Consider the following 15,773-nt stretch of genomic DNA (forward strand, 5'->3'; position numbering starts at 1 on the left):
TGACATACAATTGCATCCCCTCACCCCAACTGCAAAATAAATGTATAAAGAAAATAAATAAAAGACAAGAAATCAATCAAGACTGCACTTTCTGTAACACTGTTGTGAACCTACAAAAGACAACTGCAGAAAATCTCATGCCAGTGGGGTACTTCTTTCTTTCCTCTCACCATACACAGAGAGGATTATTCCTCTATGGACTATTCCTGCCATCATTATGCCAACTCAGAATCAAGAAAATTCAAAGGAACTGGCAAAGAAATATCCTTATTTTAGAACTCAGGGAGTAAAATGAAAGGAAGGACATTTTGCTATTACAGTGAAATTCCTTTCAACACCTTGCTTTTCAATCACACCATTCTTTCACTAAAATAAAAATAGAGAAAGGTTTTTAGCAGTTTCTGCTGAGACCAGGCACCTGAAAGCTCCCTATAAGCAGTTCCAAACACTGCCTAATGCTCATTCCCTACAAAGTGTTAACATCTCTGACTGTCTAATGTTATAAAGTGAAAAGTACTAACACAATTTGTCATTCTCAAGGCAAATTTATTCATCAAAATTAGTACAAGCCCAAGCTTGCTGTCCTTACTCATATTTGGAATAACCAGCCACTGTTGTCCCAGCAAAACTAATACAGTGAAAAATTAGTCAGGGTCTAACTATAGAAATAAAAAAAAATGTTTAGGATAAATGAAATGCAAAGAATAAATATTCAAAATTAGTGATGAAAGATACATCTGTTATTTCAATTTTATCTCCTGGATAAAATGTGATTTTGTCATTCAGTATTTTAAAAATTACTACTGGGCATCCATCAAAAATTGGGATTGGAAACAGTGAAACTTAAAAAATGTCTACTTCAAACATATGCAAAACATTATTCCCTTAACTTACAGTTTCACTGACCTCCAAGGTGCAAAATATAGTATCAGAATTGATGACCAACTTCACATTGTTCAAGGATTTAATGACATGTTTCTCTTCAAATCAATCACACGAAGTTTTGCTTTCTTATATCTGGTTTTTATTCTTTTGCATGCCTTTCAAAACAAAGCATCATTTTTCCATCAGTTCACTTCTTACTCATAAGCACACCACCTCTTTAGTTTCTCATGTAATTTACAGCATGTGAGAGGTATATGTGCAAGCTAATGTCTCCGTGCAGCTTATGCAGAAGTTCTTGGCTCAAGGAGGACTACACTGCTTGATCTTGTCCCTGCACCAACCTTCTCCCACCAGGCTGGGTGAGCTGGCACAGAGCTGCACACAGGCTGGGCTGGGTTTCCTGCCAGGAGTGCCCCCACAGCTGCGTGAGTGACATCTCATGTGACTTACCCCACATGAGAGACAGCCTGCACTCCCCATCCCCTCTGCTGTGGCCCTTCCTTTCACCCTGTCAGTACCAACACTCAGAGTTAAATGTGCTATTCACCCATCTCCTACCACCCAAGCATGGACTGAGTAACAAAGTCAAGGAGGTCAAGTTAATGATGGAGTCCCTTAATTCCCCCAAAGCTGTGACATCAAAGTCCAGGTACCTGCGGGTCATGCCATCTTAAGGCCAGGTGGGAGCTGGAATTTGGAAGCTGCCCATCCCAGAGGGCCACATCCCAGACAGGCAAGGCAGGGGGCAATGGAACAGCAGTGGGTATTTACCAGAAGATTTGCAGGGGTTTGTACACAAGTCATTAAAAGTGAGGTCTCCAAAACTGAAGACCAAATGGACTTCCCAGCCCATGCTGGGAGTAGTGATGGTGAATGTGCCATTCCAGCATATATGAGCACTAGTTACATTTTGGTGGAGCATGGAGACAGAACCACAAACATAACTGCAGGAGTCATTGGTGTGCCAGAGGCCTGGACATGCTTCCGCTTTGAGAAGAGAATGGTGCATGTTTACTCTCAGAGTGGGGCAAGTTTATACTCTCATATTAACCCCCAGAAACCAGACTGGTGGTTAATACCTTACCAACCTGAATGCACATAACCATCCTGAGATTCAGGAGTGCATTTACATACTAATGTTCTAGCAGTAGCCCAAGAGTAAATTCATGGTTACCTGGGTGATCAGAGGAAGACAGCACTACTCACTCTGTCCTTATAACCTCACATACATTATGGTCAGCAATTCAACTGCATGGAGTTTGTGCTGTTCTCCAAATAGAGACAACGACAGTGGAGCAACAGACAGCTGACATCCAGTGACAGTGGATCAACAGACTGTTTAATTCAGTGCAATTTGTCTTCACAAGTCCCATGATTTATCATGTGTGAAACACCACACCATGAGGTATTACAATCGGCAGCACAGGTGGATTATAAATGCAGCTTGCTAACTAGTGGTGGGAAAAGAAAAATACAGCATTTTAGAAAAAAACCTCAAGAACACTGATTTTCCTTCACAATCTTTATAATCTGTATTTTTTTGTATTCCTTCCTCCTGCATTGTTTCACTAATGAGAATGGAAGCAATATACAATTACACTGAGAGTGCCAGCCCAATCACCAACTGCACAGTGTGGGAGAGCAGGGCTAAAGCCCTTCAATAGGAGCTCATTTTATACTGCCCTCATGCTAAACTGTTCCCAAAGTCCTTACACTCATTCTGCAGCTCATACTCCTTCTCTAGTGCAGCCCATGCACTCAAAGCAGCCTCAGGAAGAAATTTAAACATGGTCAGCAGAAAATCCTCCAGCCACATTCAGGGCCACAACTCGCAGCTTCAGTGTCAGAGCAATACTCAGACCGCAGCAGTGATCAAACCCTTTGTGATCATCCTTTATGACAAAGCAATAACAAAGTACTCTTCCAGAAGTTTCTCCTCCTCCTCCTCTGTCACCTGCTCACTGCACTCCAGGAGTAGCTGTGGCAGCACATTGTAGTCAGCCAATTTTCTGGTTTCCTGAAGTCTCTCTTGTATCTCACTGAACAACAGCAGCACCACCATGGTACTGTGCCCATCCCCAATCAGATCTGACACGCCTGAAGAAATGCAAGCAGAACATTGTTCTTGCCTACAAAAAGTTCTCATGAATCACAATAAAGTACAGGCTGACTCAGAAGATGTATGAATGTCATTTATTTATTTATTTTTATAAATGGAAAAATATCGGACTGCAAGACAGATGCACACTGTATTCTTCTATCTCTATTTCTCTTCAGCTTTCACAGCACTGGATTTTTGCTCATAATTTGTGCTTTTCAGGCTTGCAGAAGTACAAACCAGGCAATTCCTTGGTTGTGCCATCATGTTGCTCAGTTCTGGACCACATGTGGCATGTGAGAGAAAAGGATTGACTGGAGGGGGGGGGGAAACAGTCTCTCTTAATTTTAATTGGAACTTTTTAAGGGAAATCTGAACATAGTTAGATGCAACAACTCTACCTCACTGGGTTTACTAAAAGGCCTGTAAAAATACTCTTTCTTCCAGCTCCTATTTATCCTGTCCTCACAAAGTTCCAGTTTCCAGTTTCATGGTGTTGTTCAATGTATTGTCCATGCAAAATCCCCCATGTCTTGCAGCTAACCAGCATTTGCTTAGACAGTCTCTGCACAAAGCTCTGTGGCCTGCGATAGGAAGGAGATCAGCCCAGCCAGCCCTTCTGGGTTTAATCCATGAAATTACTGCCTTCAGTCAAGGCTTCATTCTAACAAGATTATTTGAACAATTTCCATGGACCAAGTTCTTCTTTTCAAACACTTTTATAAAAGCACCATTCAGTGACCTATCCAGTGCAGACAATGCCACACTAAAATTTACTGGAGAACATTCAGTGGGAATTAAAAAGCAATTTTTCTTCAATCTTATAAACTAAACGTCTCTATTTTTACATAAACAAAATAGCATGTTAAACCCAAGATTTCATGCGGCACTTTTACTTCCAGTTAAAAAAAAAAAAAAAAGGCAAATTTACTTATTTTGAACTAAAATGTCCTGTGGTTACCATTACCTGGGATCCATATAATCCCAAATGCAAAGCCTCAGATACACAGAAAAACGAAGCTTATGTTAGAGGGGCCAGTACCAAACCGAATTATTTGACTAAAAGAGGGTGAGTATCTGTGGCAGCAAAGATCTGTAGTGACAAAGACCAGTCAGAAAGTGACTAGATTTGACAACAAGTCAAATCTGTAACTTTGTAAAAAGTTATAATATCTGTAACATTCTTGCCAGCTTCATATTTTTGCAGGATTTGATGACTGGACATCTGTTTTGAAATCCCAGGGGGAAAAAGTGCTCTAAAGTATTCTGCATTGCTATAGCAAAGTTCAGCTTTTCAGAAAAAGCAGCTACTGAATTTTCTGGAATAAACACACAAACCATTTTAAAGACTTGACCCTTGATTCCTTCATCACAGAACTTCTAGGGACTTCAGGGAAGTCTCCAAGTATGAGGAACACACAATGGGCTCTGATTCCAGAGTGTTGAGCTAACCAGGCTGCTTTTCAGTCACATAAAGCAAAGCAGCCTCCTCACAGCTGTGCTGTTTTATATACCTGAAAGACAATTTTGAAAATTATCATGGTCTTACTGGGGAATTTGGATATGCAGTCATTACTAAATTACCATAAAGTTCCATATTACCAATTCTGTCATTACTGAACAGCTTCAAGACACACAGTATCTTTGTGCTTCATCTCTTCTTCTCGCTGTAAGAAAACAAGAGCATATGAATGACAGCCAAAATGAAGCCAAATGTACTGTTGAGAAACTTAGTATTCTCTTATTTCTAGGAGAGTTACAGTGTAATTCTAAACTGCAGCATTCAGCGTGTCTCCTGAGCTTCCTCGCTGAAATATAGCAATGGAAATTTTACAGCATCTGTGTTGCTTTTGGAAGCCATCACCTCACATCTGCTGTCTCTGTAGTGTAAAGTTTAAGTTCAGCATAAAAAGGTACTTTGTAAGAGGCAAGAGGAATCCTGACAGAGCGGTAATTTACAGACTCGCCCGGCTCCCCCGACTAGACTCACTCAGTTTTACATTCTGTAGGGATTTTTAAATAAGGTGCGCTTCAAGCAGCCACCACACAAAAAAAAAAAAAAAAGTCACTTCTTAAAATGGAGCATCGCATCCAGGACTGGAGACTTTTTAAACCTCTATCCCTCACTGAGTCCTGTGCCAGACGTTTTCTTCACCGGGCATTGTTCGATCCCCTAAGACTTTTCACAATGGCGTTAACTAAATTAGCGCTAAAATAACCACCTGCTACTTTTGGGAAAGTTCTGATTGCGGTCACAACCATCACCGCGCGGGTAACAGCGGGACCGACCGCCCAGTCCGAGCAGGCGGAGGAGCGCGGCCTCGGCCCCCGGGAGCTTCCCAGCCCGAGAGACCGGGGCGGGCGCGGGGTCGGGAGCGGCGCTCGGTCAATTGCAAATCAATTGTGGTCACACAGCGGGCGCGTTTATCGCCCCATCATCGCCCATTTCCTCCTAACGGGGTAATCCGCGCGTTCGCTCACACGGCGACAGCAGCCTGTTGGCTCGGCCAACAACCCGGGGATTGTTCCTTGTTTGGCCTCACGCGTTCCATTTCCTCCCCGGGCGCCCCGCACCGCCCCCCGGGGCGGGCTCGCTCCCCCCCGGCCCCGCTGCTCTCGGTGCGCCTCCCCGCGAATCGCACGATTCCCGCCGCCGGCAGACGGGCCCCGCCGCGTTCCCGCCGTTCCAGTCATTAGGGCCGCAGCGGGAGCGCCGCGCGAGCGCCAGGCGCAGCAGCGCCTCAATTAACAAACAAACGCCGCGTCCCGGGAGCGCGACAACCCCCCGGGACGGCCCCGCCGCGCCCGCAGCCCGCGCCCGCCGCCGCCGCTCCCCTTAAGGTGGTCTGGCTACGGCGGGGCCGCCGGAATTCCCGCCCGCCCCCTCCCTGCCGCAGGCGGAGGAAAAGCAGCGGCGCCTCTCTCGGCCCCGGGAGTGGAAAGCGGGGGGGGCTCCGCAGCGCGGGGCTATCCAGCCGCGGATGGCTGCTCCGCCGGCCCGGGCGGGACACGCCGCCCTGGGAGCCTGCAGGCGGCTCCTCAGCGAGTCACCGCCGCGGCGCCGGGCTGGCGCGGGCGCTCGGAGCCGCGGCCGTGCCAGGACCGGCTCCCGGCGCTGCCCCTGGGCTGCGGGGCAGTGGCCGAAGGCGGCCGCGGTGAGGGCTCATGTTCCGCGGGCAGTGTGCGCCCAGCGTTTCCTATCACCTCGTCCTGCCCGGCTGGGAACCGAGTGTCCACCTGCCGGGGCGCGGGGCTGCTCCTCGCCGTCCCACCGGGAGCTCCCGGCGCCGGCCGGGGCGCACACACGGCACCGCCTGAGCGCGCCCCGGCGAGCGCCGTGACCGCGGGTGCCCGCGCCTCGGGGGTCCCCGTGTCACCCGCCACACGCCGCTGCCCCGACCCCAGGCACAGCCTCCAGCGCTGCGCTTGCCCCGCGCGTGGTTCGGAGCTCCGCGCTGGGGCCGGGGCCGCGGGCAGCCGGGGCGGCGGGGCCGGGGCTGCGGTGCTGCCGGGACCCCATCACCAACACGTGCAAGGGGATGCGGCAACGCACACACCGGCACGGGCGGCGATCCCGCGGGCAGAACGAGGTGATAGGAAACCCCTTCCGAAACAGCCCCGAGCCCTACTTAAACTGCGGCTGCGGTGACTGTGACTTGGCCGGGATCCCGTGCAGGGAGACGGAGATCCCTGCACAGCCCGTGCCGGTGCGTGGCTGCCGCGCGTCTCCGCACGGGCAGGGGCCGAGCCAGCACCGCCACGTCCCCGCAGCCACCGCGACCCAGCAACACCCACAGCCGCCACAGTCCGGCACCGGCGCCACCTTAAGGAGCCCCGGGGCCCGCCCCCCGCGTCCCGCCCGAGCGTGGCTGATTGGCGGACGAGGCGGCGGGGGCGGGGTCTGGCGGCGCTCGCTATAAATATTCATGAGAGCGCGGTGGCCGGAGCGCCGCGGCCGGGGCCGGAGAGCGAGAAGTTGGCGGAGGCGCTGCCGCGCTCGACCGGCGGCTCAGGTGGTGCGATCGCGGCCGGGGCGCCCGGCAGCCGGAGAAGGACCCAGCGCAGGGCGAGGAGCGGTCGGCTAGCGGTCACCCGTAGGGCCCTGCTCTCGGGCGGGCGGCAGAAGTGAGCCGCTCCGGCCGCCCCAGCTCCGGCCCCGCCGCTGCCCGCCCGCTCGGGGCGGTGGGAGCCCGGCACCGCCTGGTTCCCGGGACGCCTCAGCCTTCTTCACCGCGCCGCCCGGGGGCTGACGGCGAAACTTCTCCGCCGCCGCCGCCCCGTGCCCGGCCGGCGCTGGAGCAGCGGCGAGAGGAGCCGCGCTTCCCCCTGCGAAAGCGACCCCGCGGGGAGCGATGCGACGGCGGCTGAGCGGCCTCCCGTGAGCCGCCCCCCCATCCTCCGGCACCAAGTGGGGGCTCCCCCTCACCGGGTGCCCGCGGACGACGGAGTCCGGCGGGAGCTGCGAGACCTCTCACCTGCGACCGGCACGGAGGGGGCCGCCCTCCGCCCCCCCGGGGGTAGCCGGGGCGGGGGGGTGCTGTGGCGCCGCGCTCCCCGCGGCTGCTGAGCGGGACGGGAGAGGAGCCGGGGCCGCCGCCCGCGCGCCGCCGAGCATGGAGTGGAGTTACCTGTTGGAAATCACCTCGCTGCTCGCCGCCCTGTCCCTGCTGCAGCGTGCCGGCTGCGCCGCCGCCTCGGCCGCAGCCGCCGCGTCCTCGTCCTCCTCCTCGGCGAAGGAGCTGTCGTGCCAGGAGATCACCGTGCCCCTCTGCAAGGGCATCGGCTACAACTACACCTACATGCCCAACCAGTTCAACCACGACACGCAGGACGAGGCCGGGCTGGAGGTGCACCAGTTCTGGCCGCTGGTGGAGATCCAGTGCTCCAGCGACCTGCGCTTCTTCCTCTGCAGCATGTACACCCCCATCTGCCTGGAGGACTACAAGAAGCCGCTGCCGCCCTGCCGCAGCGTCTGCGAGCGGGCCAAGGCTGGCTGCGCCCCGCTCATGCGCCAGTACGGCTTCGCCTGGCCCGACAGGATGCGCTGCGACCGCCTCCCCGAGCAGGGCAGCCCGGACACGCTCTGTATGGACTACAACCGCACGGACCTCACCACGGCCGCGCCGCCGCCCGCCAAGCCCCCGCTCCGCGGCTCCAAGCCCGGCACCGCCGCCAAGGCGCCCCCCGCCGCCCCGCCGGCCGAGGCTCCGCGCAAGCCGCGGCCGCCGCCGCCCTGCGAGCCGGGCTGCCAGTGCCGGGCGCCCATGGTGTCGGTGTCCAGCGAGCGGCACCCGCTCTACAACCGCGTCAAGACGGGGCAGATCGCCAACTGCGCCCTGCCCTGCCACAACCCCTACTTCAGCCCCGACGAGCGCGCCTTCACCGCCTTCTGGATCGGGCTCTGGTCCGTGCTCTGCTTCCTCTCCACCTTCGCCACCGTCTCCACCTTCCTTATCGACATGGAGCGCTTCAAGTACCCCGAGCGCCCCATCATCTTCCTGGCCGCCTGCTACCTCTTCGTGTCCCTGGGCTACCTGGTGCGGCTGGTGGCGGGCCACGAGAAGGTGGCGTGCAGCGGCGGCGCGGGCGCGGGCGGCGCGGGGGCCGGGGCGGCGGGGGCCGGCGGCGGCGCGGCAGCGGGGGCGGCGGCGGCGGGGGGGCGCGGCGCGGCGGGCGGCGCGGCCGAGCTGCAGCCGGAGCTGGCGGTGGCCGAGCACGTGCGGTACGAGAGCACCGGCCCGGCGCTGTGCACCGTGGTCTTCCTGCTCGTCTACTTCTTCGGCATGGCCAGCTCCATCTGGTGGGTCATCCTCTCCCTCACCTGGTTCCTGGCGGCGGGCATGAAGTGGGGCAACGAGGCCATCGCCGGCTACGCGCAGTACTTCCACCTGGCCGCCTGGCTGCTCCCCAGCGTCAAGTCCATCGCTGTGCTGGCGCTCAGTTCCGTGGACGGGGACCCCGTGGCCGGCATCTGCTACGTGGGCAACCAGAGCCTGGAGAACCTACGGGGCTTCGTGCTGGCGCCTCTGCTTATCTACTTGGCCATCGGCTCCATGTTCCTGCTCGCCGGCTTCGTCTCGCTCTTCCGTATCCGCAGCGTCATCAAGCAGCAGGGTGGCCCCACCAAGACCCACAAGCTGGAGAAGCTGATGATCCGCCTGGGCCTCTTCACCGTGCTCTACACCGTGCCGGCCGCCAGCGTGGTGGCCTGCCTGTTCTACGAGCAGCACAACCGGCCCCGCTGGGAGGCCACGCACAACTGCCCCTGCCTGCGGGACCAGCAGCCCGACCAGGCCCGCCGCCCCGACTACGCCGTCTTCATGCTCAAGTACTTCATGTGCCTGGTGGTGGGCATCACCTCGGGTGTCTGGGTCTGGTCCGGCAAGACCCTGGAGTCCTGGAGGGCCCTGTGCACCCGCTGCTGCTGGGCCAGCAAAGGCGCTGCCGTGGCCGGGAGCGCGGGGCCGGGGGCAGGGGGACAGGCGGTGATCACCGCGGCAGGAGGGCTCGGGGCCGGAGCTGGCGGCTCACTCTACAGCGATGTCAGCACCGGCCTGACTTGGAGATCAGGCACCGCCAGCTCTGTCTCCTATCCCAAGCAGATGCCCCTGTCTCAAGTGTGAGGAGGGGGAAAGAGGCCAAAGGTTAGGGAATGAGGGACACTGGCCTGCCTAAAATGCCTCCTCACTGTTTGGTGCCATTAATGAACCCCTAATGGTCCTTATTAGCCACAGCTTGTATAGAACAATGCAGCTGGCAGAGGCCCCAGGCTCCAGCCCCCTCCTCCTTCCCCTCCATTCATATGCAGGGAGCATGTACTTCAAGGAGCCAGCTTATTATTTTGCTGGCAGAGGAGGGTAGAGGCTCACCCGTGTCTTGCAGAGGGCAAGGCACAGCAGCTTCTGAATCACTCTGGACTAACAGCAGCTCTTTACTCTTTATGGGAGAGAGGGTCTTCCTCCCCCCGTCCTGAGGTGGGAGTCTGCTGGGGACTGCAGGTTTTTGGGATGTGGATGACCAGGCAAATGCCTTACAATATTGACTGAATCAAAAAATGTCTTAATTATACACCCCAGCTAAATACGGGTTTCCTACATTAAAGGATGTATTTATATAATTATTTGTTACCTTGTACAGATGTGTAAAATATGTATATATCCAAAGCTATACAGTCTGTAAATTTTTTTGTAAAAATTTAGAGGCTACCCCTGTAAGAGCAAATATGAGTATTCTATTTTGTCAATAAAATGACTTTTGATAAATGACTTTTTCATTATTTTCCTCTCCTCCTGCCCTGGTTATTCCAGCTGCTGTATCTTTAGGTAGTTCCATAAACTATGAACTACATTCATGCTCCAGTCATTATCTGTTAAAGAAGTGAGATATGTAGACACAAGAAAACAAGTCATTCAACAAGTTGTTCTGAAAAAGTGTTTGCCAAAATTGGGAGGTGCTTTACCATACTTCTTTCCTTTTTTGAAAGATGATGATGTCTTTGAGCCTTTACAAAAGAGTCATCTCCCGTGGCATGTTAAGTATCCTTTTAAAACGGGTGTTATTTTAGGAATGTGCACACCCACCTCTCATGTCTGTTGTCTACACTTCTGTAAGCACCTGCCTTTCCTGGGATGCATACTGAAGTGTAAAAGGTTAATGTTTTAAATTCATAGCTCATGTACTGTGGTGGAACAGTGAGTTGAGATTTGTTAGATCAATCTCTTCTAAACAGATTAAACTAACATCTTAACTTTTGTATATCAAATATGGTCCTTTTTCAAGAGAAAAGGTATTGTTCTTCTGTCAGGAGTAAGCTAATTTATTTGAGCAGAAGGCTGTTGAATTAACAGAAGAATGCTTTGGCAATTGTTGAACTTTTTACCTGTCTGCCCAGTGGCTCAGAACATCATTCCTTTAAGAGGAGCTAAATGAATAGGGTTAATCTGTAGGGAACTTGGTTTCTTTTGAGTTTGGGAAAACTTTGATCTTTTCTCTTCACCAAACGTGATGTATAGTCTGAAGTTTCTTTCCCTGCTGCCTGGTTCCTCTTGTTGCAGACCAATTGGCCACCATGGAGCCTTAAAGTTCTTCAATTAAAGGGACATGGGACTTTTTTTTTTTTTTATTTTAAGAGGAAGACTTGTAACAGTTAGTGAACACCAGAGGGAAAAGGGAGAACAGCCTTTTAAACAGCTTTTCCCTGCATTGTTAGCCAGACTGCAGGCAGCAAGGCATGGCTTGGAGCATTATAGAAAAGAGCTATGAATGCCCTACAGGTGGTCTGCTCACATAATCTCCCCAATTTAAAACATTTTCCTTTACAGGACAATTGCATTACAAAACTCCCTTCTCTTTTGGTCCTAATTGAACCAAAGAACAACTACAAGATTTTCTTTAAAAACTGTGTCCAAAAAATTTTAAAATCTATTAACTAACATTCTAATCTGTTTTCTAAAATGAGGGATCTCAGAATACCATGAGTAAAAACTGCATTAGACATTACTCCAGATATTTTTACATACTCTGCTTATATTCTGTCAAATTAGCAGTCATTTAAAAGCAATTGGTTAGGTTGTGTGCTAGCAGTGAAAAAGCCCCAGGTCCCTTATTAACCTGCCAATCATGGTAAGAGATGGGCAGCTACCCTACTAATGACACAGATATCAGTCATGATTTGTGGGAAAAACCTTGTTTCATTGAGCACTGACTTGATTATTGGTGTCCCTTTCAAAGATCTCCTGACTTAATAGACCCCACTTCTACAAAGTTGCCAGGAACATGAAAAGGAGTAATTTAAAATGCTAACTAACTACTTGATGGGGAAAATAATTTTAACTTCTTAAATGCAAAGGAAAATCCCCTGGGATTTACACATGGTACCTATTTATGCACCAACTGACCAGCATCAGAAAATTGACAGAGCTGTAAGTTAAAAAGGCCACACTATTTTTCTATATTGCTGGAAACATTCTTTTCAAGGTTGTTGCTAAATCAACGTGGCACTTTTCCCAGCTGTCAGCTTTCCTTTCCTGCTGGGGAAGACCCACACAGCACAATCAGTTCTGCAGATAAAAATCTGAGTTCCTTCCCCTCCACCAGGTTCCAGCAAGGAAGACAGAGGAGAGGTACAGCCACAACTCCTCTCTGAGAACTTGTTTAGAGAGGTCTCTCACCCACAGGCTGCTGGTGCAGGTTGCTAGCACTGAGATAAAAGCATTTATGGTAAAAGAAAGAAGTAGCCCTTTGGTTTAACCTCCAGAATGAGCCAAGAGGGGCTACAGGGGAACTAAAAAAAGGGGCCTCAGAGCTAGCCAGGTAAACATGATGCCTGCTTTGGAAGTGACTGAGTAATAATGCAAAGGTTAAACAAATTAAAATCAGGTAAAATTAAAACCACTAGAAACACAGACCTGGGGAAATGGAGCTAAAGAAGCTCCATTAGAAGTGCAGATTTTTGTGAATCAGCATAAAATTTGTAGATAGGAAAAAACAATCAGAAACGCCAAAAGCAAGGCATTTAGGTACATGAAAAATAAAAATCCACAGCTGCAATGAACTTCACATTATTAGGATGCCCTTTATCAAAATTTAAATTTGCTATGAAGATCCAAAAGGTATTGGTCAGGTGATAGAAATAACATGTTAATTTTCAAGATCTGATGATAAACTGCCTTCTCTGTAAATCTGACAGAAAGCCACTGAAAACAGCCCAAGGAGAGCCATGGTCCCTGCCCTGCAGAGCAGGAGTGCCCACAGCATCCCTGTGCCAGAGGCTCATCCATGGCCAGGGGCAGCGCCCACGCACACTGGCTCTGGAGAGCCAAGGGAAAGTTTTGCTGTCACTGATATGGCCCAGAGCACAACCTGTATGGCAGCATCTGGGGGCTGGATAAAGGCAGCTGAGAGCCTCCCACAGAAAGGCCAAACTGCTCTGCTCAGGTGGGTGACCAAGGTAGCACAAAAACATTGTTTGGGATTTTTTTTCTTCTCTAATAAGCAAAATACCTTTGGGGAGCTCTCTTATTTTTTTATTCTCCCTCCTTTTTTTTTTTTTTTTTTTTTTTTTTTTCCCCAGGACCCCTCCTTACTTTACATGCTCCTGCTTCAGAAAGGAGATCTTACAGATCTTTCTTCTGCTGCAAAAAGTAAAAAACCCTGCAGCCTCCCAGAGAGCTGGCCTAGCTTCTGGTGGGCCTCATGGAGGAGGCACAGCAGTGCAGGTGAGCTGCAGAGCCTCAGCAGGGACACAGGGCATGCCCTGGGCCCTGCTGCACAGCACAGTCCCTGGGAGCTAGCTGGAAGTGTGCTCCAAAGTTTTCCCTGTGCAGGAGAAGTCCCTGAAGCTTTGGTAATCAATCTTTTGGTTGGGAAGGGGCTTCAAGAAAAGAAGGAATTAGGAACTTCTTTTATATTGTAATAATACAGATGTGACCAGGCTTTCTGGGAAGGCTTAGACTGGCACAAAATAAGTGTTTCTCCTTTCTTACACAATATTTAATGTATTGGGGTGCTCAAAGCTGTCCCAGGTGGGGTAGGAAATCTAGAGGCAGAGGTGCCTCTGTGCACACCCTACCCACAGTTTTCACCACAGCTTCAGAGCCTGGGCTTTTTCCAGGTTCCCTCAGGTGGACACATCTCCAGACACCTGAAAGTGGCTTATAGAAGAAAGCAATGACAGTTTTTTACAAGAGGAAACTGGTACTGGGAGATAAGGCAGAATGCCCAAATTTAAAAAGGAATCACTAGCTGAGAAAGAAAGGCCTTGGGAGAAACCCAGCTCTACTTTGAAATAGAGAATTCAATACAAGACGACTTCTTGATCCCACAACACACTTATGTCACAAGCACTAGATGCAGTGCAAAAGCCAGACCTAGCCTGCACAGTAAGGTAACCCTCTTAAGCAACAAAAACGTGACATTTTACATGGGAGAGACAGGCCACCTAATGTGAGGGAAGAGAGAGAACGAGTGATAATGTGTGTTGAAAAATTACAAAAGATGCTCCTGGAGTGAAAACTCACCAGGAGCCAAGATCATGCTGGAGGAAGGCTCAGTGTGGACCAGTCAAACCAGCTTGTGGAATCACAGCCAGTCTCCAGAGTGCCTGTTCCAACCTGCCTGCAGCATGCCCTGCTCCTGCACCCCATTCCAGAGGCACACAGCCTGTGCTTCTGCAGGCACACACTTCCACCCCCACACACCATGGCCAGTGCAGCTGCTGGCCCAGCAGCAAAGGGAGTGAGGAGCAATCTCTCCCCTTCCTGGCCATGTTCCCTCTTCTTTTTCCTGCACACCAAAACTGGATGGTATGGAAGGACAGCACATCTGTGCCTGGAATTAAAGAGGCTGGGCAACAAAGGGCACCCTGGAAACAATAGGATGAGACTGAAAAGAATAAAGAGATCTGAAAATGTCAGTCCAAAGAAAAAACATTAAACAAGGCAGGCTCCCTGCATGTGGTCATGATGAGCTCTAGGCAGCCTTTGAGAGAACTCAATTAGAAATCTTCAGGCAGCTCTATTTATTTAAGTTTTACAGCTGCCCATCATTACTGTAATCAGGTATATGAGTTTCACTAGTTCAGCAGAAAGGATCACACATAATAAATGCTATGGTGGCATGGAAATAACTAGTGTCTGGTATTAAAATGTGGAGCAATAATCTGAGGTGACTAAGGACAGTCAAAGCACCTCAGAAACTAGTACCTAAGGTCAAATGCTGAACCAAGCTTTTTGAAGGCTGAGATAACACTTCTTCACTCCTACCAGTCTCCTATCTGTCATCTCAAAACACTTTACATTCACTTGTGAATTAATAGTCAGATTTCTTCTTGCGAGGCAGAAATTGCAGTAGAGAGTATTAATCGCAGTGCCAGGCTAATGAAACCTAAATGCATTCTAGGAGGAACACCTGGATTTCCTGACTGTGCTGTGTCCTCAGTCCAGCTCCATTTTCAGAGCAGTTTCTCGCACAGTTTCTCGCAGAGCCCCCGCGGCCCCGAGCGCGGCTCTGCCCGGCGCGCTCCCGACCCCACCGGGCCCTGGATGCCCCAGGGCTGAGGCTGGAGTGGCTTGTACTGGAGGAAAATCACTCATTCCTCCCATTCCCTACGGCAGGCAGGTAGGGAAAAGGAGGTTTCCAGCAATTCTGGAGCTGCACCGGGCAGGGGCTGCGGTGGCTGAGGCGAGCGGGACGCGGCGGGGCCGGGGCTCCAGCGCTCGCCATCCCGCAGTGCCCTCCGCTGGGCACACCGGGAATTCCAGCGCCTTCCCCGCTCTGCTCCCGCGGCATTCCCGCCCTTCCCGCAGCTTCTCCTCTCCGCGGAGCGCAGAAGGGCGATGGGAGATGGGAGCCGCCGCTCCCTGCCCGACCCTGCCCAGCACTGCGGACACCCTCGGGACAGGGCTCACCCCCGCTGCAATGAACAGGGGAGAGCGCAGAACTAAGATGCTCTTCCCTAAAATCCAGCTTTGCAAGAAAAGAGAAATTTAGTCGGAAAGATGTGGCCACATTGCTGTAGACGTCTAATATATTATAAAGGAGAAAGCTGGGCTATTTCTCTTGGACACTATCGAACTTCTTTAATATGTTGCATTAAAAAGGGCTGTTATCCCATCAGTCTTGCCTTACCTATGACTTGTATACCTGATACTTTCAGGGATAGCTGTATACTAGATACTTTCAAGTATATCTGATGCTTTCGGATACTTTAAAAGCATTAGTTAGAAGTTCTTTCCTCCAAACTTCTGTCATTGATAATTGTATGTGACATTCTTCACAAAGAAACGTTAGT

At 51.3% G+C, this 15,773-nt stretch overlaps 1 protein-coding gene across 5 annotated transcripts; it reads left to right on the forward strand.

Annotated features, from left to right (window-relative positions):
* The first annotated feature begins 6,950 nt into the window (after positions 1 to 6,950).
* On the forward strand, positions 6,951 to 10,235 carry FZD8 (frizzled class receptor 8). 5 transcript variants are annotated; one of them, XM_058803910.1, is made up of 2 exons: positions 6,951 to 8,580; positions 8,683 to 10,235. In XM_058803910.1, exons 1-2 carry the CDS (start codon positions 7,597 to 7,599, stop codon positions 9,604 to 9,606), a joined length of 1,908 nt encoding a protein of 635 aa, XP_058659893.1. In that variant the 5' UTR covers positions 6,951 to 7,596; the 3' UTR covers positions 9,607 to 10,235. The 5 variants fall into 5 exon arrangements, with proteins under 5 accessions (XP_058659893.1, XP_058659901.1, XP_058659918.1 ...); XM_058803918.1 differs by having other exon boundaries at positions 6,951 to 8,571; positions 8,677 to 10,235; XM_058803935.1 differs by having other exon boundaries at positions 6,951 to 8,571; positions 8,698 to 10,235.
* The last annotated feature ends 5,538 nt before the right edge of the window (positions 10,236 to 15,773 follow it).

The sequence above is a fragment of the Ammospiza caudacuta genome, chromosome 1 (genome assembly GCF_027887145.1).
Source record: "Ammospiza caudacuta isolate bAmmCau1 chromosome 1, bAmmCau1.pri, whole genome shotgun sequence".
NCBI classification, from domain to species: Eukaryota; Metazoa; Chordata; class Aves; order Passeriformes; family Passerellidae; genus Ammospiza; species Ammospiza caudacuta.

Coding starts and splice junctions, on each gene's coding strand:
- FZD8 (XM_058803900.1), top strand. CDS start 7,597: ATGGAGTGGAGTTACCTGTTGGAAATCACCTCGCTGCTCGCCGCCCTG.